This window comes from Centroberyx gerrardi, chromosome 14, assembly GCF_048128805.1.
Source record: "Centroberyx gerrardi isolate f3 chromosome 14, fCenGer3.hap1.cur.20231027, whole genome shotgun sequence".
Taxonomy (NCBI): Eukaryota; Metazoa; Chordata; class Actinopteri; order Beryciformes; family Berycidae; genus Centroberyx; species Centroberyx gerrardi.
Window position 1 is genome coordinate 14,836,480 of NC_136010.1, and position 27,039 is coordinate 14,863,518.

The 27,039-nt window shown below is 44.5% G+C and overlaps 2 protein-coding genes across 2 annotated transcripts in view; one reads left to right on the top strand and one right to left on the bottom strand.

Moving 5' to 3' along the window:
- Positions 1-18,580, bottom strand: part of LOC139911735 (uncharacterized) — a 35,715-nt gene extending 17,135 nt beyond the window's left edge. Inside the window, exon 1 of the mRNA XM_078288091.1 lies at positions 18,428-18,580. The gene's annotated coding sequence lies outside the window, so the exon portion shown is untranslated. The remainder of the gene's footprint in view (positions 1-18,427) is intronic.
- Positions 18,581-24,261: 5,681 nt separating this feature from the next.
- Positions 24,262-27,039, top strand: part of nkain4 (sodium/potassium transporting ATPase interacting 4) — a 37,468-nt gene continuing 34,690 nt past the window's right edge. Inside the window, exon 1 of the mRNA XM_071924951.2 lies at positions 24,262-24,539. Within this exon, the coding sequence (XP_071781052.1) occupies positions 24,486-24,539 (54 nt within the window). The 5' untranslated portion in view covers positions 24,262-24,485. The remainder of the gene's footprint in view (positions 24,540-27,039) is intronic.

The window sequence follows — 27,039 nt, forward strand, 5'->3', positions numbered from 1 at the left end:
ACTGACAGCAACACACAACTGACTTCCTCTCCTACAGAGCCAAAAGGTCTTACAAGGCATAAACTCAGCACCTTTTGGGAGTCTGAGTATATTTGAAGGTGTATTTAAGTAGATAGATTAACAATGGCCTATTTACTTCTTCAAGAAGTAGCCAATCTCCTCACCAATTTTTAGGTGATTCTCTGCAGTCACCTAAAACGAAACACATCTGTGCAGCTGTTGTTCTGAACTAGCACAATTATTGAGACTGTCTGATTGACAGGTTGCATGAAAAAAACACGAATGAGCACATTAAATATTAAATGTTAAATGTCTTAGGGGAAATCAGGGAAGCAGAAGGAGTCAAAATAGTAATTGTAATCTATTTTGCTTTGAATTTTTCAGTAACTGGTAATCTGTAATCAATAACTGGTCACTTTTACAGACAGGCAACCAGTATTTAGCACAGACTGCATTCTAACTAACACAGAGTATTCTAACTAGCACTGTGCACACACATACAACCTCCCACACACATATACACACATTTTATATTTACATTTCAGATATTTAGCTGAAGCCCTTATCCAGAATGACTTACAATGAGTGCAACATTAGAACAAGCTTAAATTCCTTCATCACCAAAATTACAAGCAAATACAAGTAATGAGTGCAAAGGTGAGGGCCTTGGTGCTGTTACAATATTCCACAGAACTATCATGTAATGGGAAAAGATATAAGGCCTAAGGAGAGAGACAGAAGGACACACAGACACACACACATACTGTATATATACACATTATATAGAACATTGTGCAATATATTACAGGCATCATTCCTGCTCATAAGATCTTGGTATGAGTCCTTTATTCCCAGCTTTAGACCCAAGTGTGCTGTGTCTGCCAGCATGATGGATAGACTGAACACGCTCTTGAATTACACCACAAGTATAGCATTTCTCCCAGGAGTGAATTTAACCAACTTTTTCACCCCCATTACAGTCATCCCCAAAACTGCAAGCACCAATGTAATGAGCATCATTCAAGTTAGCAAGGACTCCAGCTCCCTCTCAGGGAAGTCTCTCCCCAGTCGTCAATCTGCGTGTCCTGTGCCTGACGACATAATAGATGGATGTGCTACTGATCAAGCCAATTTAAGACCATAGTATTTCTACCACAGAAGTGAGTTTATTCAGCTTTTTCAACTCTGAGATAAATAGGGCCAATTTGGTCTAATCAAACGATTTGCAAGAGTTTTAGGGTGCCATTAGCTGGAGGTTGAGCGGAGGTTGTAATTCTGCGTCAGATCCCAGCAGTGAGTGCAGAGGCTGAACTATTTTTCTCAAATCTAGAAGTACTGCTACAAGTCTTACTCAGCTCACACGCAGAGGGAAAGCATTCATTCGCAGTTAAACAGTCACATCACATGTCATGAGGACAATGACAATAAACACTGTGAGTGCTCATTAAATATAAGTTTCCATTAGCAGAAAGCCCTATGACCCATATGACTGGTAATGGAAATCATGCTTGTGTTCATCCCCATCTGAAAACACCACACCTCCTCCAGCTTCACAGCCCAGCTGCACTGCATCTGGTGTGGGCACTTGTCTGGTGATTCTCCCTTGTATCCCCAGCCCAAGCCTGCCAATGATTATCGCGTAATGGTACCTGGAGACTCCCCAAAAGCCTCTTTTCCCCTCTCCACATTGGATTAACAAAGCCAGCATCCATGCAATTTTCCTAATTGAAGCTGGAGATTCACAAGGCCGATATGTCCCCGTCATGTTCCTGAGCGCAGCTTTCATTCTCTGTCATCACATTAGGACAAATCCAACTAAGTGATTATTATCAGAGTGCAGCAGTGGAGCATACCCCGAGATATGAGGATTGCTGTGTGTGTGTGTGCGTGTGTGTGCTTGTGCCATGTGTGTTTGTGTGTGCGTCTGTGTGTATGGGACGGTGTAACGCGCTACTGATGCTCAATAAATACCTTCAGTTAAATAAGTGCATGCCATTTCACATGCTTCAGTTCAGTTCATGCACACAACAAGACACCAGATAAAGGCTAACAATCCTCATCAAGCAATAAAAACTATTTTCAATCATAGCTCCTCTTTAGCACCACACTATCAACCTGTACAGCAGTCTGTCCTCTATTTGCCCCACCTCAAAATCAATCTATCATGCTCTTTGAAGATTGGTCATTGATGCACACTCAATCTATGACAGACAGAAATTACTGGAGATGGTAGAGAGAGAGAGAGAGAGAGAGAGAGAGAGAGAGAGAGGGAGAGGAAGAATGAGAGAGTGTAGAGGGCAACATGTCTTCCAAACATTGTGAGGCAAGTTCATCAGAGGCCTGGACCACAGCACATTACAGCTGAGAGGAGAGGAGAAATCACATCATGTCCATGGCAATCTCCGGCCCCGCGGGACACCGCTGCACTGTGCATAACAACATGGAGTGATGGGGAGACGGAGAAGAAAAGAGATGGAGAGAGGGAGAGAGGGAGAGGAAGAGAGAGAAGCAGAGAGATAGAGACAGACAGAGGTGGGAGGGGGTTATGGCTTAACCCCTGACATTTTAGCCGTCGGCTGCCATGCCTATCTCAAAGCCTCACACACTTCCATACATACACACACACACACACACACACACATCCACTAGGACTAAGACCTTCTACTAGCACTTGGAAATTCAGTTTGCATTTGAGTGCCTATCCTTGTGTGACCTGTTACAACCACAACTGGTCACATAACGGATCAAGTGAACATAACCTGCTGTGCTATTTGTCCTGGGCTAACGTTGTAATGTTATGAGAAAGAACAAATATGATGTAGGGTCTGCTTGGAGCTATAGGCAATGTCTCTCTGTTATATAAGTGAGTGTAAGTGTATGAAGTAAACTAAGTAACATAATCTCTAAATAAATGTGTCAAATGAACTGTGATCTTTGGTGCTACATATATATAGAGTGCTATAGTACACTCCTTGTGAGCTGCTACACTGGTTGTGATGGTACCAGATGCCAATCGTGTTTTTTAGTAGAATGTATCATCAGAACAAATTTAGTGGCAATATATTACTAAGAAAATGCTCTAGACATCATCTGTAAGCAACAGTTGTGGATCTTGTCTCTTTTAAGCAATAGAGAGCGACATTTGGGGAACTTGCATCTGCACTATCACTATCACTATCTCACTGGCTAAGATTGTACATAAATTCACTTGTTCCTGCTATGTGATTCTGATTCTATTTTCGGTTATGTACAGACCCACGTGCTGTTTGCCTGTAACTTTGATGTTTGTCATGTTGCTGCTTTCCCGGCTAGGAAAAAGAGATTTTTAATCTCAAAGGGAAAGTTTAAATACATAAACATTTTTAAAAATCCACTGTGGGCTGTTCTCAGTAGAGGACAGTTGGCAACAGCCTTCTGGTTCCCGTTGGGGATAAAGAAGTGCTTGTTGTACGTGTTGCTGACCTGATCCTGAGCCTACGATGTCCTCAAATGACAACCCCTGTGTTGCGCTGTCTTTCGAGTTAGACCGGATTATGACATTTCACTCATTCAAGTCATTCTACCAGAAAACATCAAAGAAAACGCTACAGGTTGCTCAACAGATTTCTTTGTTTCTGTGAGTTTCAGGCTGGAATGAGGAGGGGGAGGGAGGGAGAGGGAGGGGGAGGGGGGAGGCAGATGTGTGTTTCACTGGTGAGTACAGGCTGTGGAAATAACACCTCCCATAAATGGGGGCTAAACGATAAAGCGTAATAAACAAAACACTGTTAGCGCACATACCCCGAAACCCCGCGCTGAAAGGGACCATTTATTCTTGGTATCTGTGTATGTAAATTCAGGACCTGAGGGCAAGTGTGTATGTGAGTTTGTGTGTGTGTGTGTGGAGGGGGGGGGGGGTTGTTCAGGTCAAGCTAATAAAAATGGGAGGAACAGACTAGATACAGTTTGTTCTGTTTCTCCCTTCCGAGTGCGGAGAGGACAGTTCCAGTGAGAGACTACGTAAGCCGCAAATACAGTATAGTGCTGATCCTACAGACTCAGGCAAGGCAAGACCCCATTTTCCTCTCAGTCGGCTCGACTTAATTAACCAGAATGAGTCAGAAGCAACATTCAGGATTTAAGATTTATCCTTATGGGATTGGGGATCTCTCTCTCCCTCTTTCCTGCTCTCTCTCTCTCTCTATCTCTGTTTATGGTTGACTTCAGTGCTAACTTCCTGCTCATTACTTTAATGATGGTGCTACAGTGAGCTTTATGCTCACGAGTGCAGTTCGCTTTTTAACACTGCAGTTTGGGAATAGCAACAAATACACACACAGACACACACACACACACACACACACACACACACACACACACACATACACAGCGGCAGAGAATCAAATGAAATCCAAATCCCACACATGCATTATGTATGCATGTTGTAGCAAAACAACAAGCACCCCTCCCCAAAATCCCCAAATCCAGGAGTGTTTCACGAAACGTATGAATCTGTAAGTTACATGTTACGAGTGACCATGCATACTTTCACTAACTGAAGACAGAGCTAATGACGGTATGGAGAACACCGGAGAAGGAAAAGTAAACGGCAAGCTGGGTAAAGAGGTACGCCTTTCTTCTCCTCTGAAGTATCAGCCTAACTCCCTACGTAACTGTAATACAGAGAAAGAAAGTCTGACAGACAGATATATCCAACCCCAGCTCTCTGCTTTTGCTTTAGATGCATTATTCATCTGTGTGCCAATTTGGAGGAACCCTCCCAATCCCCCAGCTAGCACCGAAAAAGAGGGAACGAGGGGGAGAGAAAGAGAGACAGACAGACAGACAGACTGAGAGAGAAAGAAGACAGAGAGAGAACATACGAATAAGAGAATGAGAGAGAGACAGAGAGAGAGAGAGGGAGGGAGAGAGAGAGAGAGAGAAAACAACAGAACAAAAGAATGAGTGAGACAGAGACAGACAGAGAGAATACGGGAGCGGGAACGGCTCAATCTCTCAGCTGCAATGTAGTGAAACATCCAAACAGGATTTCAAAACGTGGGGAGATTTCTCCCTCCCCACGTGTTCTGGTATTCCCAGCTCTCCCAGCTCTGCCCGGCTTGTCTGCACGTAGCAGATTAATGACGATTTCCCCCGCTAAAGAGCCTTAACCCCGCCGAAAACACAGGGGGAGCGCAGACCAGAGGTGCAGGCAGACCAGAGGTGCAGGCAGACCAGAGGTGCAGGCAGACCAGAGGTGCTGGCAGACCAGCGGGACTGAAGCTCACTTTGTCTCGCCTGCAATCTCAACTGTGCGCCGTCCCTCAGTCTCACAGACACACTCAAGGACGTATATAGATACTAGGGCTGAACGATGTTGATAAAAACATTTTTTTGAAACTGCGATAAATATCATCAAGTTTTTCTTGTCATAATCTTTTGTAGAACTTAAAAATTGTTTAAAGAAAAGTGATTTGCTGAGTTTGAGTATGATGACAGCACTAAAAGCACTAAAATACCTTGTTTAGAAATCCATTTTGGACACTCCTCCCTTAAGCAATTAATTGCAGCCATATTCATATTGCAATTTAGATTTTTTTTTTTTTTAGATTAATTGTTCATCTGTAGGAAATACAAGCACGCTGTCAAACACACTCGAGCATTTTCACAACCGCATGACGATGTTGCGAACTAACATTTTCGCTCTTCGCTCTCTCTCTCTCTGCCTTGACCTCTTTCTCTCTCTCTCTCTCCTGTCTTGTCAGTATTGTCAGTGTGACCCCAACATCCAGCCCAGTGAACCATATGCATGCTGGCAGCTGCTGAACCCGTCCATCCAGGGCCAGCCTAACCCAGGTTTAACCCCACAGGCCCCGCCCCTCTCCTCCTCACCCTCTGCTTCCAAGATTTCGTCACCTATCATGGCAGTAGCCTGTCCCACGTACGGATCGGATCTCTTTAACATCGCAGGCTAGGAAAGATAAGTGGTCACTCATAGCAGCACCTCTTTACGCTGATGGATGTGTGTGTGTGTGTGTGTGTGTGTGTGAGGGGGGGATGGTAAGTGTGTGGGCTGGATCAGTAGGATTTCTGTTTAATCTGTGGCCGTCCCCCCACAGCGGCGCTCTGAGCTCTTAGACCCAACAGCTGGCTGTCTACCTCCTAGCCCACATTACTGTACTACACACATACTGTACTAACAGGCAACCTTTTGCCATGAACACCTATTACATTTAACCTCGCTTTGCACTCATACTGTACTACACAGCCGTCACACACGTGTATATTATATTTATCTGTATCATATCTGACGTGTTGATTGCTTCACACAGAATTGACCACGATCTGATCAGTCCTACTGTAACGTTATGAAATAGAACTGCTGCGAAGGGCGTCGGCTCGCACTCCTCTGGTGAAGGATCTGTCAAACTGCGGCGCTGCTCTGAGAATTCGCCTGTCAGATTTGGCCTTATTTGTCAGTTTGCTGTGATTCTGCTCCCTCAGCTTTGTCATGCCACCGGTCTGATTGCTTCAGAGGGCTCCTGGGAGTCTCTCACATGGAGAATATATGCCAGGCCTCGCAGCTGATTTACATCAGGTCACTCTTTACCGAGGCAGACGCAATCCTTCCGCTCTTCCAATAAGTCTAGTTATGAGGATTTAAACAGTTATGATAATCTCCGGAGGTGCTGCCGTCACAGTCACACTGGGCTGTAAAAATAGGTCTCACACTTCACATGGCACGCGTAGCAGGGTAAGAAATTATATGTTTTCAGAGGGCATTTTTTGTCCCTTTGCTTTGATTTTTAGGTGCATTTTGGTCCTTTGAAAGGGCTTTTTTTTTTTTTACAATGAATTATTACAGCTGCATTGCAAATTGGCAAATGAACAATCAATTTGTACCACTAATATCTGATTTTTACATCACAGTACAATACAATCAGTAGCAATCAGGGACATTTTCTACTGCTTCAGGCGGCGCACGCTGTTGTTTTCTGATCAAAAACCGCTCAATTTTTCTCATCCAGAATGCACTGGAAAGAATCCCCGAGTCACAGCTCCCACAAATCAGCTACGATGGCCCACAGGGGACTGTAGTCGCATTCATGCGTGACGATTTGACTTAACTCCATGAAAAAAAATGTGAACAGGGTGAAATGCAAAAAAGGGTACTCCTAATTACCAGGGCAGTTTTTGACCCCTCATTTTTAATTTCACGGGCATTTTGTGAACTTTCAAGGGCATTTTGCTCCGAGCCCCCATTAATTTATGACCCCGATTTGTCGCATAAAAATAGAACCTCATGTCACATACACAGTCACACTTTCTACAGTGCAACATCTGATGACTTCATGATTCAAGCGGCATGTAATATATACCCTCTAAAATGTTCACATACAAACAGACACAAAGACAAAAGTAACAGAAGCAGGAATGTAGACACAAACACACGCACATACACACACACACACACACAAACATGCGTAGACCTACATGGCAGCGCCAGTTCCCAGGTCTCGGGTGGCGAGTGATGTTTTCACACTTGTGTGGGGAGATTGCTATTTCTGCACGGAGCCAGATAACTCAATTATTCATCACGGATGCCTGGTGCACTCACTTTACCTCTATAAGAGCGAGCGGCGGGTGTGTCTTGCTCTAAGTGTGTGTGTACATGTGTGTGTGTGTGTGTGTGTGTGTGTGCTAGAGGACTTCTAACAGAAGATGAACCGCTGACATGCCACGCCACACAGTGGGAGAGGAGAGAGGCAGGAGGAGGGAAGGAAAGCGAGCTGTCATAAACATGGCAACCAAAGAGATATGAAGCGGGAGGTGAGGATCAAAGAGCAGAATGAGGAGAAGGAGACGAAGAGGGAAGGAATTAGTTCCCTTATCTTCTCTCTAAGCCAACTGTGCACCTTTCAATCCTCTCTAGCTCAATAAATGGTTGCAAAGAAAGTTAGCTTCGAATTACCTTTAAAACTGAACCTAAACCGACATACACCTTCCTGCACAAGAGGACATTTCAAGCACCTTAAGCAGTCTTGCTGTTACGGTCTATGGCTTGAGACTACAGCATAGTTTCAGTCTGTTCTTGACACCATACCTGCTGTCTGTTGCTCCAGCCAACCTCTTCCCACACATAAATCACACACTCCCTCTTCTCCTTTATTTACCTTTTGGCACAGTGGAAAGACACAGAAATGACGGAGAGAGAGAAATGGGCATGACATGTGACCGAGGTTGTGACCTGGATGCAAACCCACAACGTGTCGGGCGCACGGGAACGTGTTGGGTTCGTGGGTAGACGCCCACTTCAGCCACAGGCCTGCAGCACTGTAGAGTGGAAAGGCTGCGGCGCAGTGTGTGATGCCATGTGTCCACTAACAGCTGCTGAGCGCTGCCCCTAGAGCACATTTATCACCCCCTGACACCATATGGACTCCTAGGAAGTCCTGAGCGAACAGTACACACACACACACACACACACACACACACACAAACACACACAAAGACACACACAAATGATTCTACACGTGCAGAAACAGGAATTTAAACCCAGTTGCATGCACATACACATAGATAGATGCACACCTGAACACACACACACACACACACACTTAATCATAGACAGAAAACACAATGCATATACTACACATATTCCTACACATATTCCTATATCTGCACATTTATTCCGCCTCACTACATCAATCTTTGACTAAAAACAACTGAAACACACGCACATATAGGACAGACACATAACTCTATGTCAAAGGCAGACTCTCTCTGCTTGTGCTGCTGCCCTTATTTCCCTGAGGACGGCTCCTGAGAGCCAATTGGAGCAGTAATACATGCCGACACCTCCATGCAACCGTTTACCACAGCACACTTTCCCAATGGCTCTTTTCATCAGCTTTACCCTCTGAAAGATACACACACATGCACAGAAACACATGGACACACACACACACACACACACAGTGACAAACATAGCTATTTTTTTCTGACAGATCACATACACACGCACGCACTCACACACACACACACACACACACATGCATTCATACACACTCCCCTCCACTTTAATCTGTAGGGAAGGCAGCATCTATGAGTGATTTAAACCATTCTCCAGGGGTTTCACTGGATTGGGCCAGTACTCAATCTGATCATAGCACTCGCTTTCTATGTCAGCAATCTACAATATAAATCCACCCCCTTATTATGAGCGTGCTCGTTTGTTTGGGTGTGTATGTGTGTTTGCAAGCAAGTGTGGGAGATAAAGATGTAGAGAGAGACAGAGGAAGAGAGAGCAGGAGTGTATACAGTACGTTAGCATACTGTAGCACACCTCCACCCCCGTGGTTTTGGGTGAGTCACTCCCTGCAACTGCAAGCTTGCAGGCAATCTTAGATGCCCCGATATGCAACACACTGTTTCTGTCACAGTGTGTGTGAGCGTGTGTGTGTGCAAAAAATTTTCGGCAAACATGACCGAAGCACGGCATGAACCTCAAATGCCCTGCAAATGCAAAGCCCTGACACAAGAAAGCCAAGGCGAGACACACCCATCAACCGTCACGCTACCGTCTCCCCATTCACTGGCCGACACTAAGCACGGTAAAGATGACTGTGTCTAATTTTCACTGGATATATTCCATTTCCATTTGAAAGGTGGTTAGTGTCCACTGAGCAGTGTTATCGTGGCTGCGCAGACAGAGAGCCGCTCCCCTGCTCCTCCCAGCCTCAGACGGGGAAGCCATCGATTTGATTCAGTCTTAAAAGCCAGGTCAGCCTCAACAATGGCAGCTTATGGAAAAACCATTACCCCAGGTGCATTCAGAAATGTTAACCCACATGCATGTTCGCCGTCTCTCCCTCTCTCCCTGCCTGTCCTCCATAGCACCACAGATGGAGAGGAGAGAGAGAGTGAGAGAGAGGAGAGAGAGAGCGCACTGTGGGTGTTTCTCAATGGAGTATGCAGGCTCCTCTCTAGGTGAGTCATGCTGCCTTTCTATACACTTCTTCTCCAAGGCCACCTACCTTACACCTCCACTCTAGCACAGCTAATACACTGTTACTGCCAAGTTACTACGCCTGCTCATCCATTGCACTACTCACAGCACCTGACACTGTCGAAAAAGTCACAGATGACTAATTCAGCCCCACTGAAATGCATGCCGCTACGCCGAAAATGTTATGTGATGTTTAAGCATCAATCCAGTGAAGTGCTTCTTTAGAGGCTGGCACGATGTAGATGAGCTGAAACTGTTGCACAGCAGTGATTGCCTTGTTTGTCACTGGCAAAAAGTAAAACACATACATTCAATATAAACAGAGTGTACTACACAGAATATTCTGGCGTCTTTGGTAATCCATTTTTTTTATTTTTTACAAGGGCAAAAAAAAAGCCAGTAGCAAACACTGCTGCTCAGTATGGGAGGCGGGGAGTGAGACTGTTACAGTAGTGATTTCACTGGCTGTCTGACCTGCTGGCCTTGCATGTTTGATGCCAGAGAGATCTGTGTGCATGACAGTGTTAATTGGGTTAATATAGTGTAGAGCTCTGCTAATTGGGTTAGTATACGGTTCGGTTAATTGGGTTAGCAGAGATTCCGTGGCAGCTGCCATGTTGATAGACCCAGCTTGCTATCGATCAGACGGATGAATGAAGGGGACAAACACAGCAGGTGATTTCATTAAACAAGTGCAAACACACGCAAACACACTCGATCGCACGCACACACACACACGTGTCAGATTACACAGGAAGTACATCGACTGAGTTCTGAGAGAGAGGGGGGGGGGGTGTATAGTTCACATCAAATGAAAAGGAAAAAAGAGTGATGATAGCGATATGATGGGTATTAAGGGAAACAGTGGAGAATGGCTAAATAAATATGGATTTGTGTGTGTGTGTGCGTTTGCATGAAAGCGAGAGAGAGAAAGCGTGAGAGAGACAGAGATAGACCCACTTGGGACTTCAGCTCTCTTTCATGTGGAGGTGAATACATAAATAACAAAATTAAATCATCAAAAACAGCCCAAAATAGTCCCATCCCCTCTCTCAATAATATACACGCACAATCTCACACTCACTAATCTATCATAAATTCAACATTCTTCAAAGTTGGCAACAGAAAAATCAAATCTAATAATCTGTAAAGTGACAAAAATGTCAAAATGACTACCAAAATATCCTTTGTTGTCCCGATTCCTTAGGAATTAACAGGACAGAGGCATTTTGATAAGAGTCTTTTAGCAGACCAATCTTGATTTTGATTATAAATGTCATTTTACCATAAAAAGTAAATGAATGATTGTCTGTAATCTGATTGCGTATCCTCAGGCTCTGATGTGCAGTTTGCTTCAGTGGTTACCTGCTATCTGATGGTGGCAAGGTGCAATCTGCAAGGTGGCAGAAGGGAGAGAGCTGCTAAATGAAAACATCTTCAAGGTTTTCAGGCAACAAAAAAGAAAAAAATCTCAACCCCAGTTGTGTCACTTCACTTCCTGGCTTATCACAACCTGCTGCCTCCTAAAATAGCTCAGTGTTTCTCTGAAGCTGGGCTCTTGACTTGATTAACACCAAGATAGACAGGTAGGCTACATGCCATGAAAAGACTACGTCAAAGCACAAACCACAGCATCCACCCCGTGACAAGCGTGCACACACACACACACACACACACACACACACACACACACACACACACACATGCAGCAAGATCAGGAGATTCATATTGTGCAATGTAGAGAAATAGAGAATGTTCCTTCTCTCCAGTTATGTATGTGGTTGGTGTACGCAATGCTTTGACTACTTAGATATGGGAAGATTACAGCATTGTGATAGTGTGCACATCACTTAAAGGTTCACACAGTCAATGGTGACATTTATTTCACTTCTTAAAAACCTGAACAGCGTAATTTGCCTCGCTGAGAAAATGTCAAGCCGATGTGTTTTACGTGATTCCTCAGGTAAAGAGATGCTTCCAGATCTTAACAGTTGCTGAATGTCAGAAAACCACGGTCTAAACGGATTAGCCCCCACTTGCTGATGTTTTGGTTTTGCTGTGAACTATCCCTTTAAAGCCGTAGACACGACAGCCTCTGGAGTGGAGTCCAGCTGATGAGATCTCCCTTTCCTCAAGCTGCTCTTATTAAGCAGCATCACTAAAGCCTGAGGATTCTCTTACCAAACCAATCAATACAGGATCTGGCTTGCCATGGTCCCCGGAGCTCTCTACTCCACCCATCTTTCTTTCTCTAGCTCTCACTGTCCTCACAGTCTCACTCATTCATACTGAGGATGGGGGTGAGGTGCATGCACGTGTGTGTGTGCACGGCAGACCCTACAGATCCAACACAGATCCTAATATCAAATGCCCTGCTATCTCAAACCTCAGGAGGTGAAACAGGTGAAACGGTCCTCTGAGGGAGAGCTGAGCAGTAAAAACCGCCCATTAATGAATAAATAAACACACCAGTCAGCGTGAATGCCTCAGTGTCCTCATGCTCTTTGAGTGTGGAGGCTGATCTTCCATCACTAACACCTGTGCGACTGCCAGAGGAATCAATAAGCAGCTACTGTTGCAAAGGTGAACTCACCCGACAACACACAACATGCTTACAGTGGGCGACTGTGCCTCAAGCAGGAAGAGACATTTACAGCTGGGTGAAACACCTCATATTCATATTAATGCTATAATAAGGATATTGTAATAAAAAGGTTAACATACACAGACCTACTGTATGTATGCAAACAAACAGATGTTTTAGGAGAGCATAGAAACACACACACACACACACACACACTGCATTACATCCTGTTATGTATCAGTGGGCCTCACCTGCTCTGCTCGTCCAAACACTGGACTGACCCCATAATAAATACATCGCCATACAATAAGATTAATTCAGTCGCAACAGGTTAAATACAAAGATTAAACTGCATTAGCAGATTCACAAAATAGGTCTTTAATAGCAACAGCATAATTACTAACCACATCTTCCCAATGTTAATGCTAATATACCATAATACAACTGTTAAATCAGTATGTAGGCATCAAGACAAGGTTGTATGAAACTAATGGACAATGTTGGGTTTATTAATTTGTATAACTGAGCACTTCAAAATGTAGCATAGCCTCTAATTCTGCCAGTAACACTTTATTTGAAGGGGGGTGAATAAGGCTGACATAACACTGTCATAACTACGTCATGACAACTGACATGAACATGAATTAGACTTTATGAATGTTTACGACTGTTGTCATTAAGTGTCATTCGGTTGATAATGTCACTTTCAATGCAAAGTTGACACTGTTCTAGATGTCTCTGCATTGAAAGTGACATTATCAACCGAATGACACTTAATGACAACAGTTGTATTATTCACCCCTTTTCAAATAAAGTGTTACCGTTCTGCCTTTACAATGGCCACCTGTCCACGATCAAAAAAATCTGGGATGTTCAATATTTTGACTTGGTTGTAATATATTCACTGATCAGACAAAACTCTATCTGCTGCACTTATGAAGGTAACGTCACTGCGGTATCTCCACCTGCTGATGCAGTAGCTGAGAATTAGCTCTGGTTTCTTGCCGTTCTGTGTACTTTGAGGGAAGCTGAGATGAAATCTGCTGGGCGCACGTGTGAAGGGAAGCCTGAAGAAGCAAACCTCTGGCCAGCAAGAGGCTGGGTCGAAGCCCTGAACCGGACGTAAAAATCTGGGCAGCAGAAGTGATTGCGTAACGCTCTCCCCTTCCTTAAAGATACACTAGGCAGGATTTTTATGTAAAATCAGCCTAATTCACAAAGTGGTGCTGCTATAGAGAGGAGCGTCCCATCCCCACTAATTGAGACCCTGTAGATTCGCCCTATTTGCCCAAATGAAATTCTGCTGTTGGGTATGGACACTTCTCCACCCACAGGAAGCGATGAAGTGAATCTTAAGAGCAAAATACAAAACAGTCTCCTCCTCTTTTCTCAAACAGTTTCTGCCAACATGGAAAGTTCCCTAGTGTAGATTTAACAAGTACTGTTGCCCTTCAGCAAGGCACTGAACCCCCAAACCCCTATTGAGCCGCCCTGTAGCCAACAGTAGAAGACTGTGGTTGACTGTGGATTCTCAGTCAAACATCCTTGGGTGAGTAAAAAATAATTAGATTAAATTAAAACAGGTTCAAATCACGACTTCGCCCTCTCACCTATGTCTCTGTAGCACTTATAGGACAGAAAATGGCATGGCTGTGAATGACAAAGAAGGGAGAAATGTCTCCCTCTCCATGAGCTTCTTCGATTGGCTGGAAAGGAGACCCACACAGAATATCTTGGCAGTCACAAATACACAGGATTTGATGAAACTATCCTTTGTGCTTTTAAACTAGAGTGGAGAAACCGGGCTTGGAAGTTAAAGGAAAGGGGCCGTGGGTGACAGTGACTATGTCAAGTGATAAGGCAATGGAAAAACCAGTTGCAAAGTGTAATGTGAAAAGGTCATGGTATGATGTACTTAAACATACTCTGGCCACACAGTTCATTAAGGCAAAGTCTGCACACTTGCATATTTTGGGTTTTCATATACGATCATCACAACAATCATCATCTGAATGTTCATATCATTGCCACTGATAAACCAATGAAAGGAGCAATGCCAATGAGAGCTGAATGAATATTTTTTCAATGGAAACTTTATGAGTCCAAATAGCATTACAGAGAGCGCCATTCACTTCATTCACCTGCTGCCAAGACCCTTGAAAGCTTTCCCAACTGTTTCCAAAACCAGTTTGTAAAGTAAAATGTTTTGGTGACTGCTATAAGTGTGATGATTTTAAGCAACTAAAATGGTTCTCAAAACATATTTATGTACAAGTGGGTACAAGCTGTAGCATTCCATTGCAGTGGGATCCTTTTCATCACATCAGTTTAGCTGATGAGGACCCATGGGTCTAAATGTGTTAATTCAACAAATACACTACACTAAATGCTGCAGAGTGAATTTTCATTTCAATTTCTAGCCGTTGATAAAGCTCCAAAACCTGGCACAAGCTTCAGGGGAAGGGGGCTTCTTCTTTTGTCTCTTCTAAGTATTCCAATATTATGATTGGATCACATGAGACGTGATGGGAGTTACCAGCACGCCCATGTAAATCACTGCTTATGCTTTGCTGTTTTATTTATTATCTGTGCTCTTGTATACAAGTCCACATTATCATGTGCAGGGACATTTGCTGTAATGCTACTATCAGCATAAGAGCCTGAGACATGAATCAATACTTATGGATTACAGTACTTCTACTCTAATGGACATTATACCAAGCTACTGTAATACTGTTCCTACAGCATGAAATGTATTTAGTGCACATTGACATGAATGATACCAAACCACCCATGCACTCAATTAATAATTATGATATAATTGTATGTTAAATGCATTAATTGAAAAATCAGAGAGTGTGACAGAATGTGTGTGTGTGATTAAGTGTGTGTGTGCGTGTATGTGTGTGTGCGACGTGTGTGTCCATCCTTTGATTCACTGGAATGAAAAGGACAGTATCGCCAATGTAGCTTCTCTCTTTCTGGATCTTTGGTTGCTACGGTGATCTATTAATCTTTTGATGCTGCACTGTAGGTGCTTATCGTCAATGCTCAGTTTCCAAGAAGACTGAGAAGTCAAAAAGGAAACAATTTCAAATCCATACCTTCCATTCACTTTTCCCCACTCCTCTCTCCTCGTCTTTACTCGTTACTCCCTCATTGATTCCACCTCCCTTCAGTCTTTTTTGCTCCCATTCCTTCTCTCTCTCTCTCTCTCTCGCACTCATTCAGTCTAAGCCAGTCAATCTAATCCACTTCTCTTTCTTTCTTTCTTTCTTTCTTTCTTTCTGTCTTTCTTTCTTTCAGTGCCCATTCTCATTTCCTTGTCTCCTCCCCTTGGCCTCTGCAATGCCTCTTGTTGCCCTATGCACAGCATTAATAATTGAAAGCGATTTATGCAGACAGTGAGTTTTGGTGCCTTGAGCCCTTTGGTCATGGATCCATGGTGCTAATGCTGGGTGGCAGGCCAGTTTGAGGCCCCGCACTCCAAGCCCAGACTAAGGCACATCTGTCCGGGTGACTGGCCAATCTATGGCCCCCGATCCCCGAGCTATTACGCACACAGCAGAGTCGCACGGACGCATACGCATGCCCACACACACACACACACATACGCACATACGTACACACACAGAGACACACACACTCCGGGTTCATGGACAATCGGCTCTCTGATCCCTAAACCTGCCATCACATTTTCAAAACACTCAATATCACTTCTTAGGCACATGTAGTGTGTGTGTGTGAGAAAGAGAGTGTATGTGTATGCGTGCATGCATGTGTGTGTAGGACAAGAAAGGGAGACACAGAGAGAGAGAGAGAGAGAAAGAGAGAGAGAGAGCAGAAGCCCTGCTGCAGGTGTGCGAGTGAACCCGAGAGAGTGTGTTCATTTCTGTGAGATGGAGGTGGGAAGGGATGATGGGATGGAGGGTGGGAGGGAGGGAGGGAAGGAGGGAGTGCTCCAGTCCTGTCGCCTTGGGTGAATCAGCAGCAGGAATTGTTCCCTGCCCTGTGGGGGCCATCTGACTGTTCTGTCACCCTCCACAGAAGGCTGAGTCTGCCTCAAAGTGCTCAGCCCCACGCCTGCAGTTCGACATGCTTGATGTTTAATACATACACACGGAAAATATCGAGGACGCCTCGGGAGAAATGCAGCGCACGGGCTGCAAGGGAGGGAGTTTTGTCAGTTTGTAGAACAACCGAGAATAGAGGAGCTACTGTATGGAGTGTGCGTGGGCAGGCTGTGAACATAATCGCCCGGGATTCGAACCAGAGAGAGTTGGAGCTCTATATCGCAAATCTGCAGCATAGCCCGCTGAGTTTGGGATTCAAGAGTTAAGCACCTCTCGACAAAATACACTTGTGATGAGTGAGTGAGTGGGGGGGGGGAGATGCTCGGGACACCTTTATCCCGGTGATTGTGTAATACGGTGGGATACGCGCGCCAGGAAATATAAATCACATGAATATGGCGTGCTTCGGTTTGAAATAATGGTAATGAACTTAACACGTAAGCTGAAATGCTTCTCCCAGCGCGCCCCTGTACTTCTCTGATCAGCGTGAGCGCGGTGTAATTCAGGGCATCACTCCACAATAAGGCAGGAGAACGGGCCTCAGGGGTGACCCTCCTGCTTAAGTCAACACAATGAGTGTAATGAGGTGAAATACACACACACACTCACACACACACACACACACACACACGCACACATGCATGTACGCACACATACACACACACTGGGGATGGGAACCCTTGCTGCATAGTAAGTGGATTTCATTCATCTACATGCACTGAGCCTGCTGTAGAAGTCTCATACTCTCTCACACCCACACCCACACCCTCAGCATCACAGTTGAATCAAGCGTCTATTACAGGTGAGACACACTGAATCAGATACATAGTCGAGGAAAGGATTGATGCAGCTTTCTGTTTCTCTTATCGATCATGTTAAACTGCTCATCATTCATCACAATGGACAGAAACTTATGTGTTAGACAGCATTATCTTCCGTGTCATGGATCCATTGTGAAAATGAAACCTGAAATTGCTCTTCAAAGCCAGTGTCTCTGTCTGACATGTGTGTGTCTCCTCTTAAGGACCAGAGTCAGTGAGTTCATCAGCTCTGAGTCCATAATGAATCAACCCCGCTGTGCAGGACTGGTGCCTTTCTCCTATCATCACGTACAACCACCCACGCCCTCTGGGCCATCAGCGGATTAATGATGAGTGCCTCTGATATGAAAGCTTCTAACAAGGGCTTTATTAATTAGCCTCGCACCGACACTGTGGCCACAGTGTGCAACACATGTTCACTCTAATCAAAACTTTAAAGGGACATGATCGACCTCCAAATCACCCTCTGTAGCGCACTGCATGATATTAAACCTTGATGCGTGCATGCATTAAGTTGCGGGTGTGTGCGGGGAAAGTGCACCATTTCCAAATTAGCGAGGCAACTTTCACACATCGCTGACCAATTGGTTATGCTGCACTTTACTAAGAAGCCTATGAATGATTGATCAGACAGGTGGGGATCGCTGTATAGAATATTTCTACGGCGATAAAAGAGAGACACGTCTTGTCACGCTGACCATGTCCCAAACTGTCCGGTCGTCACCAAAGTAGATCCGAAACGCAGCAGATAGTGATGAGCTATATGGTACTCACTCGCCCCTCCGGTGCGCTAGAGGAGCATCCCGGTCTCTCACAGCCAGCTCTTCAGATGAGTTCTCCTGGGACAGCGCGCCTTGATCCTCACTATCATTCTTTGCGAAGACCCAGCCTCCTCACAACCTCCCTTTACTCTTCTTCTTTGACATCACATTAAAAAATAGCTGCATGTCACGTAAACTACAGGTTTGTTTGTTGTTGCGGGTTTCCAGTCGCCCGTCTCTCCGTATCTAGAGCAGAAGTGACAGCGGCAGATTCCTATTTGAGAGGATGCTGACGCGCAACCGGAGGGGCTCGCCTCCTGCGTTTCTCATCTTGCTCCATCGGCGCTCGGTTAAGCAGCACCATGTGACGGAGACCAGTGTCAAGGTAGCGAGAATACGGCAGAGTACTTCCGGTAACAACTTTCAAAATAAAGCCGATATTGATGAGCGACGTTGCAACAACGGACACTTTTTCTTCAGCAACACTTGTCTCATTCAAGTTCGTAGCTTAGCGGCGACAGGGCGGGGAAAACAAAAAAAAAAAAAAAAAAAAGTAGAGCTCAAATAGGCTACTTCCACATTTCAGGCGTCTAGCACTTAATCAATATGGCTGGAGTGATTGGTGTCTGTTCATGAAGCCCCACCGCCTGTTCTACCAGAGAGCATTTCATAAAAGTGAAAACTAGCTTCATGCTATAGGCTAGTTTCAAGCTCCACCTGTTTTGTCTGTGAAGCTGACTGACCAATTTAACAGCTTAAAGTATCAAACTCATTAATTCTACATTCAAAATTTCCAATAATTCCCAACACCTAGGCTAGATAACATCACATAAACCACAAAAATCAAGACCTTCAAAAGCTTTATGGTTTATACTACTGTCCTGTTGAATAATGAGTTGTGTAAAGCACTGAGCATTCAAGTCTTAGGCAGATGAATAGCCTACAGGTGAGCCAGATCAATACAAACAGTGAATTACAGCAGGTAGATGAAACCCTCTGTCTCAAAAATTGGAGTTACAAATGTAAACTGCTAATTTACCATTAAAGTGGAAGTCAGTTTGTAGGGCTAATGACTAAACAAAAAGCTGCAGACAAAGCAGCTTTAACTATGATTTAATTTCATGCCCTGTCATCGATTATGGATTAATTACTTGTCCTTACCTACAAGGTCAGCAGTGTGTCCAGTGGAATCCAATGGTGAACACTGACCAGGGGCAATACGCCAGTCTGTGCACTGCACTCATGTTAACTGTCTGAGTGTTGGGCAGTTTTACACATCTCTGTAACTAAAAAGCATCAAGTTACTGTTTACAAACACATGTCAGGTTGGAGCTATGGGTTGGAGCAAATTGTACAATTTTAGGTTTCACTTTTGTTTTCACATACTACAGTGTAGGCCTTTAGTGCAACGAATTCCCTCCCCTCTCTCAAACAGCCAACCATGATAAGCGTTTTGCCCACAACAGGCAATTCGTAGATTTGGTGAGTGACAGTCAGTGTTGATGCATGCTGGCCAATCCCGATGGAGATTGGCCCATGACCTGAAAAAGGCACCACATTCTTGACATCGTTGGCCAACAACAGTTATTGAAGCACGCCCTATTACCTAGTGCTCTTGAAAAGCAACTTGTAGGTCCAATGTATTTATAAGGTAAGTAGCATTCAGTCAAGATTTCATTTAGGAATACTATAGGACTGCTTACACACACACTACCCACAAAGCATCCAAAATGTTGTCAAGGGCAGGGTCACACTTAGCTGTACTGTCAGTTTGTATTTATTTGCATCTTGAGTCTGAACCGAACATAACCAATGTTCACATATTCCACATACCAAGAAGCAGCTGGTCAAAACCGGTTTATAATTATAGCCTATTACTTCCTCCTTGAGGCCTACAACATGATAGAAGTCACAAATAGACACACAAAAGTTTGATTTTGTCGTTAAAATCAGCTGAGAATGTCTTAGAAACTGGCCACCCTGCACCTTACTGCTGTCCATGAGCCTGAGGTGCCAGGTGTGCATGTGTGGAACACAGGTGCAGATCAAGATGAATAAATTTGATCTTTGACAACAAAATTGAGTTTGAGGGTCTATTGTCATGTATCTGTGGTAGGAAGAAGGCATAGTGTAGAGCCACTTCTGGCAGTAGCCTGTGCCATGTGGCCACAAGTTCCTCCAAAGTTTGAATGAGTTGTGTTCGGACTCAAGATGCAAGTAAATACAAACAAATAACAGGGACATCTTGAGGCTGTTTGGGCTACCTCTACCCACCCAGTACAACCACAGTCTTCTAGCCTACTGTTGGCAGCTGAACAGCTTCACTGGACTGCTGAACTCAATTTTGCATTGCTCAAGGGCACCTCGACAGTATTGCTGAGGGAGTGGAGAGTGTCACTTATTCACTTTCCTCACCCACATTCTCCCAGCTGGTCTGGAGATTCAAAGTGGCGAGCCTCTGGTCACAAGCTTTCTACTCTCACCTCTAGGCTACTGCTGCCCCTTTGTATTTTTGAGTAATACAAAATACTAAAGTAAAAATGAAGAATGTGTTTAGTTGTTAATTTTTCCCCCCAAATGCCTTTTCACACCTATATAATTGTAGCTATGGATTTCAAAAGCAGTACATTAAATATATGCTTTTATTTTGAAGGCAAACTTGCCTAACTTCCTGTATTTTTCTAGCTATTTGAGTCTGGCTTGACGCAACTGTGGCGGCGTCAGGCACTCATTCAACGAAAACTAAGCTCACAGACGAGCGCCTCCCAGCGGACAGCGTTAGAAATAACAAACGGCGGTTCAAATGATTTGGGGTCCAATATTTCTTCGCCAAAGCATAATCCGATTATAAATTATTCACGTGTTCCTCATAATAGCCTCTGTATTTATTCTTCATTGGGTCTGGAACTTTCTTCATGATAAGGCAGCAGAGAAATGGGCATCAGATGAGGCTCTGCCACCAAGGGTACATGCATAATCTTAAACTTTTATGAGCATGGGCCTAAATAAAGAACGCATTCATATGCTTGTTGGACAGCCAATGGCGGCTGTAATTTGCAGCTATATAGGCTAGAGCCTGTGTAGTAAATGTCATGAAGAGCTGAAGGGAGCAGCTCATTCCTAGCCTTCCTTTTGTTCATGATGTAAACAGTTGAATTAGATGACAGACTACTAAAGCCATGTATATTTTGCTCATACCTTGCTGTGCATTGTTTCTTTTACACACAGAATCTACCTGGGTAAAACATTTCTCAAATTCTTAAATTCTATCTCAGTAATAACGTAATTTCTAGTCCTATAGTAAGAAACCTGGTGTTGCACCATAATAATTTGGGGAAACAAGTCTGTCAGGCTACTGTAAAAAAAAGGATGGAATCTATTTTACTCTCAAGTCTCTAGCGGCCTCACAAATGATGAATTACTTGTCAGATACTGTATGTCCATGCATGTGTGAGACTTCTTGAGTGTGTGTCTGCATGAGGGATTGTGCTGGAGAGTTTGTGCGTCCAAAAGAGTGTGTGTGTGAGAGGAAGAGAGAATAGGAGCTAAAAGGGAGAGGCTGAGACGCTTTCAAGGAGAGAAAAGCCTCCTCCTTTTCAGGTCTTTTTGTATTGTTGTCCACCATGAGCCAGACTCTTGGGTCTCCTCCACAATGCAGGTCTCCTTAGAGCAGCGCACCACTGGCTGTCCTGTCACTTCACATTAGCGTCTTTGTGGAGAACAACAGTCCCCGAGGGCCTGGACAAGCCTGTCACACACACACACACACACATGCACGCACACACACACACACACACATGCACGCACACACACACACACACACACACACACACAGAGAGGCGATGAGGAGGTGTTGAGCAAAATGGGCAAAATGGGAACACACGGAGAGCCTCCATCAAGGCTTCTAATAGAACTATGACAGTGACCTTATTCCAGCCTGGGCTCCCCTCTGTGAATCACACACACACACACACACACACACACACACACACACACACACACACACACAGTTTTATGGCACACATTCAGAAGCAGGTTCTGAAAAGAAATGCAGTTGTGAATGGGGCATTTCATGCTAAAAGCACACGACAGTCACTAATGCCTGCTCCCTTTACATCTTCTTACATCTTACATCATGTGCAAGTTACAGTAAAACATGACATCTCTTCAGAATACATCTGCAGCAGCTGGTTTGTCTGAAGCAAACTGTAACTGACCACAGATAAAAGAATAATACTTGTTACTATTAAGCTTGTGATGTAGTGATGTGTGGTGAATAAAAAGGCGGGTAAACTAGACCTATGACAAAACTACAATCTAAACAAAATTAGATTTTGAGCATTAATTTATGCTTTCCCCCCCCCCCTTAAAGACATTATTTTCATATAACTCAGTTTGATACTACTTGTGTGATGCTTACTCTGGATTTATATCATACAGATGTACTGTAGGTCAGAACAAAAAGGTGGGTAAACTCTTTTCTGCAAAATAAAAAAGGTGCATGGTGAACTGACTATAAGTGGCTTTACCCTCCATCATCCCTGTTTCTACACCCTGAACATGCAGGTTTCTCTTTAGGGCTATTCAAAACGCCAAAATCGTGTCCCTCGTCCGCTTCCATAAATACCATGAGGTTATTTTTAGCGCTGGGGGAGGAGCAGGGGAGCATCAGGCAGGCAGGCAGGCAGGCTCCCGGCCCGGGCTGGACGCAGCTGGGCCGGGCGGCGTGGGACGGAGGAGAGGAGCGGTGCTTTTAAGGAGCAGAGCGGAGGAGTGTGTGATGAAATCAGATGTGAAGTGTTCCCTCACTCAGCCCGCAGACGTGTAAAAGATTTATCAAGCTGGTGAGGAGAGAGAGGTGGGACCTGAGAGAGAGAGAGAGAGAGAGAGAGAGAGAGAGAGAGAGAGAGAGAGAGAGAGAGAGAGAGAGAGAGAGGAGAAGGAGGCTGGGCTGACTGAGAGTTGCTTTTAAGATCTTTTCTATTATAAATCATACGGAGCAGTACCCAGAAGGCAAATAGAGATCCAAACAAAAGGTCTGTGTGGGGGGAAAGGGAGGCAGGGCAAGTAGAGTTTGGATGGAGAGAAATGAAAGAGGGTAGGGGAAAGAGAGGGAGGGGTGTAGAGATTTAACATTAATGGAAGTTGGGTGTGAAAGAGACTTGGCATTAAAGGGAGAAAGGCAATTTTAACCTATGGAGATCGGGCGCATAGATGTAGAATACGCAGCATGTAACAAGAACTGATATTATTGCTGTTGAATAATAATAACTAGACATAATAAGAGGCACAAAAGCCCTCAGCCAGGAGCCTATTTTAAAAGTAGGACAACACTTGACGCAAAATTTGAGAAACGACAAAAAAAGTCACTGAGACTATCATATTGAATATTAATAACCCTAGCAGCTTTAATGACATACAGTTTTTTCAAATCTTGTGAAAGTGTGAGTCATCAAATAGCCACAAGATGGCGCTTACACTCCACCATCAGCTTCATCTGCAGCTCATTCCTCTCAGCGCAGCCGCCACCGAAAAAGTCATTAATGTCAAAATGCCTCGCTAATAGGTTACTTCTATGATCTTTTTTTTTTTTTTTTTTTTTTTTTTTTGAACAGACAACGGCATCAATCTTTCATCACATAGCCGGTTTCATTCAAATTGTGCCAGACAGTGGTATACCCTAACATAAAGTGTGAGGTAAACTGGCCAATCTCACCAAATTAATCGGCTTAATTGAAATGCATTCTGCCACCATGACAATGAAACGATTGCCTCTGTCTAAACATTTGGAATTCACCAGTAGCCTCCCCGCACATTTTCTCCTCAGTCACACACCACACTGACATCAGCTTGCCTAAAACCAGTTGACGCCCTCTTCAGCCCCACATCCCATCCCATCCAGCCCCCCCCCCCCCCCCCCCTTGCTGTCTGACCCCCCTCCCGTCCCGTCCCGTCCCCTCCCCTCCCCTCCTCCCCCCCCTCTACACACCGGCTCACAACCATCTACCCAGCCAGTCACCTCAAGTGCGACCGGGCAGAGAGGCAACAACCAAAGAAAAACCGGAGCGATCCCGCAGCATTTTTTTTTCTCTCTCTCGCTGTAAAGTCGTCAAAGCGAGGCGGAAGCAGAAAGGACAGAGAATGGGACACCGCTGCTTGGACCTAGACTGAGACCGCTCGGCACACCCAGAGCTCCTCCGACCCGTTTCCAAGTCCTTTCTCCCCGGCTCTCTGTCCCGTTCCCCCCCCGCTGACACAATGGGCTGCTGCAGCGGACGGTGCACTCTCATCTTTATCTGCACTTTACAGTTGGTGAGTTCAGGCGCACTTCGCTCGTTGTAATCATGTTCCAGGCGACATGAGTTTTGTAATCCTGTAATATATATTTTGTAGAGGGATACTTTACAAATATCACAGCGAAAGTTTGAAATATCAAGCGGCTGCTAGAAGTGACAGGCAGGAGTCACATGTGTCGAAAAATGATAACACGGGGAAAAATATAGTAATAGCCTACTATAGGAGCTCATAAAAGTTTGATAAGGTCATTTTTGAGCGCCACAGGCATTACAAGTCCCCGTAGGAATATTATAGGAATATTATGGTGATTTTTCAGTAGCGTGTAACAAATGGTATTATTCCTCTATAGTTACAAGAACCAACCAGGCTTCTTTCTGTCTCTGCCCACACCTTTAGAGGTATTTATAGAAACCATGTTCAAATAGAAATTATGAATATGACTTGATAGACTTGGACTGTGTTTCTGTGCCGTCTCTATGCAACTCCCACGTGTAGTGGTGCTGGATAGTTCTTTTATTTTCTTTACCTGATCCATGAGGGTATTCAGTGAGAGACAACATGTGGTCTAGGTGGTGGTGGTGGGCTACTGGGAAGTCAGCTTTCCTCCCCCACTGACAGCCAGTCTCAGGATATAGTAGTAGCATAGTGATAGACAGTATTGGGGTGACTAGGCTGTCTGAACCAACAACACATGCCTCATTTAAAATGTGCATAATAACACTAACATTAACAATTTTATGCACTGACTGTTTTAAATGTTGAGATGGTGACCTACCACTCATCAAAATTCAGCGCATCATCTGGAGTCATTATCATGTAGCCCTGCATGAGTCATCATCAGCCATTTGGTCAAAGCACACCCTTGTCTAAATTTCAGGGATTGTGCTTAATACCTAGATTTGCTGTCGCCTAATGATGCAAAACATCCAAGACTATGGCTAATGCACAAATCCTTTGTCTGATCCTAAGATTTCATAAATTTTTATCATTCATCAAAAAAACCCAAAGCCACACCGATTGTATCTTGGGAGCCGGTGATCCGCAAAGCACCATGGATGCAGAGACTTTTAGCTCAGATGGGTTTTCAGCTGGTGGTCAGTGAAGTGAGAGCCATGACATTTTACTGATGGTAGCCACGCAGTCTCAGAAGACGCCTCCCATAGTCTCCTGTCTGCTCACCAGCCAGCGTGCCTCTTCCACTATCCCATGAGTAGAGTTTACTTGACAGGGTGTGACAATGTTATTTATGGTTGTATTAAAACGGAGCTTGCTCACACCATAAGCCCCTCAGTAAATGGCACTTTCAACAGCTAAGGGAGCAATGAAATCTTCTCTTGACAAAGAATCAAGCAGGAAAGTTCTGATATATTGTATCATGCATGAGAGAATGCAAGAACAAAGGGGGGGAAAAAATGGGAGAGTTTGGTGATCTCATCAACACATGACAAAAAGAAAAGGCCTGAGGGGAGTGGCGGCTGGTATCTGCCAAAATGTTAATGAAAAGTTCAGTACAGGGTGAACTGTGCCACTGTACGCGGTAGCTCCCCTCCCCGGCTCATCGTGCAGGATGCCTCGCCGTAGGCCTCAGAGGGAGCCGCTGTCCTCCTCTGACCCTTTTAGCTCCACCGCTGATGGGGCAACGCACACACTTACTTCCTGCAATCACATCTTATCACCCAAATGCAGCTGACATCACTTCCATCATATCTGAGCGGCGTTGTCTTCGCTCCCACATGATGGAGCTGGATATGATCTGGTAAACAAATTAATGGGAATGGTGATAGTCCAGTGGTTGGGGATACTATAGATGTGTGTGTGTTGAAGATTGGCACGGTAGTATTGTATGTCGACTTATCTTCAAGTGAAGTAGATCTCTGATGACCTCTTCAGAGATCCACCTTGGAGTTACTGGTTTCTGGTTCCAGTCTGACTGGACTGTGTGGGTCGGTGCAGACTGTCACAAATGTATGCACTTAAAATTTAAAGAGGCTAGTAAACCGGATTAGAAATAAATCACCGGTTGATTTGAAACGCTGATCAGTGAGAAACGAGATTAAGCCAAGAGAGTTTCTTGTTTCTTGTTTTCCTTTCTATGACTTTCCTTCCACCTCCAGCCTTTCTTGCTATCGCCTTGCCCTTAGCTTCCTCCTGCCCTCCCCCACTTCACCTCTGAACTTAACAGGGGGCTGGTGTGTATGTGTGTGTAACACCTGTTTAGCATTCAGGTTTCAGTGTTGGAAATTTACCCAACAGCAAGAAACAGGGAAACGTGGACGCTAGATAGGGAGCCTGCCTGCGTCTCTATATGGCTTCGGTCACGATACCCTCAATCTTACTCCTAATTTAAAATCTGGGCACGCTCTCTGATCACAAACACAAACACACACACACACACACACACACACACACACACACACGTTTGTGAACCCACCTTGAGGGACACACCTGTTTTCCCTCCCCAGTCTTCGGACCTTTTTGCCTCATTAGAGAGAAGGAGGGAGACCATTTGTTAAGA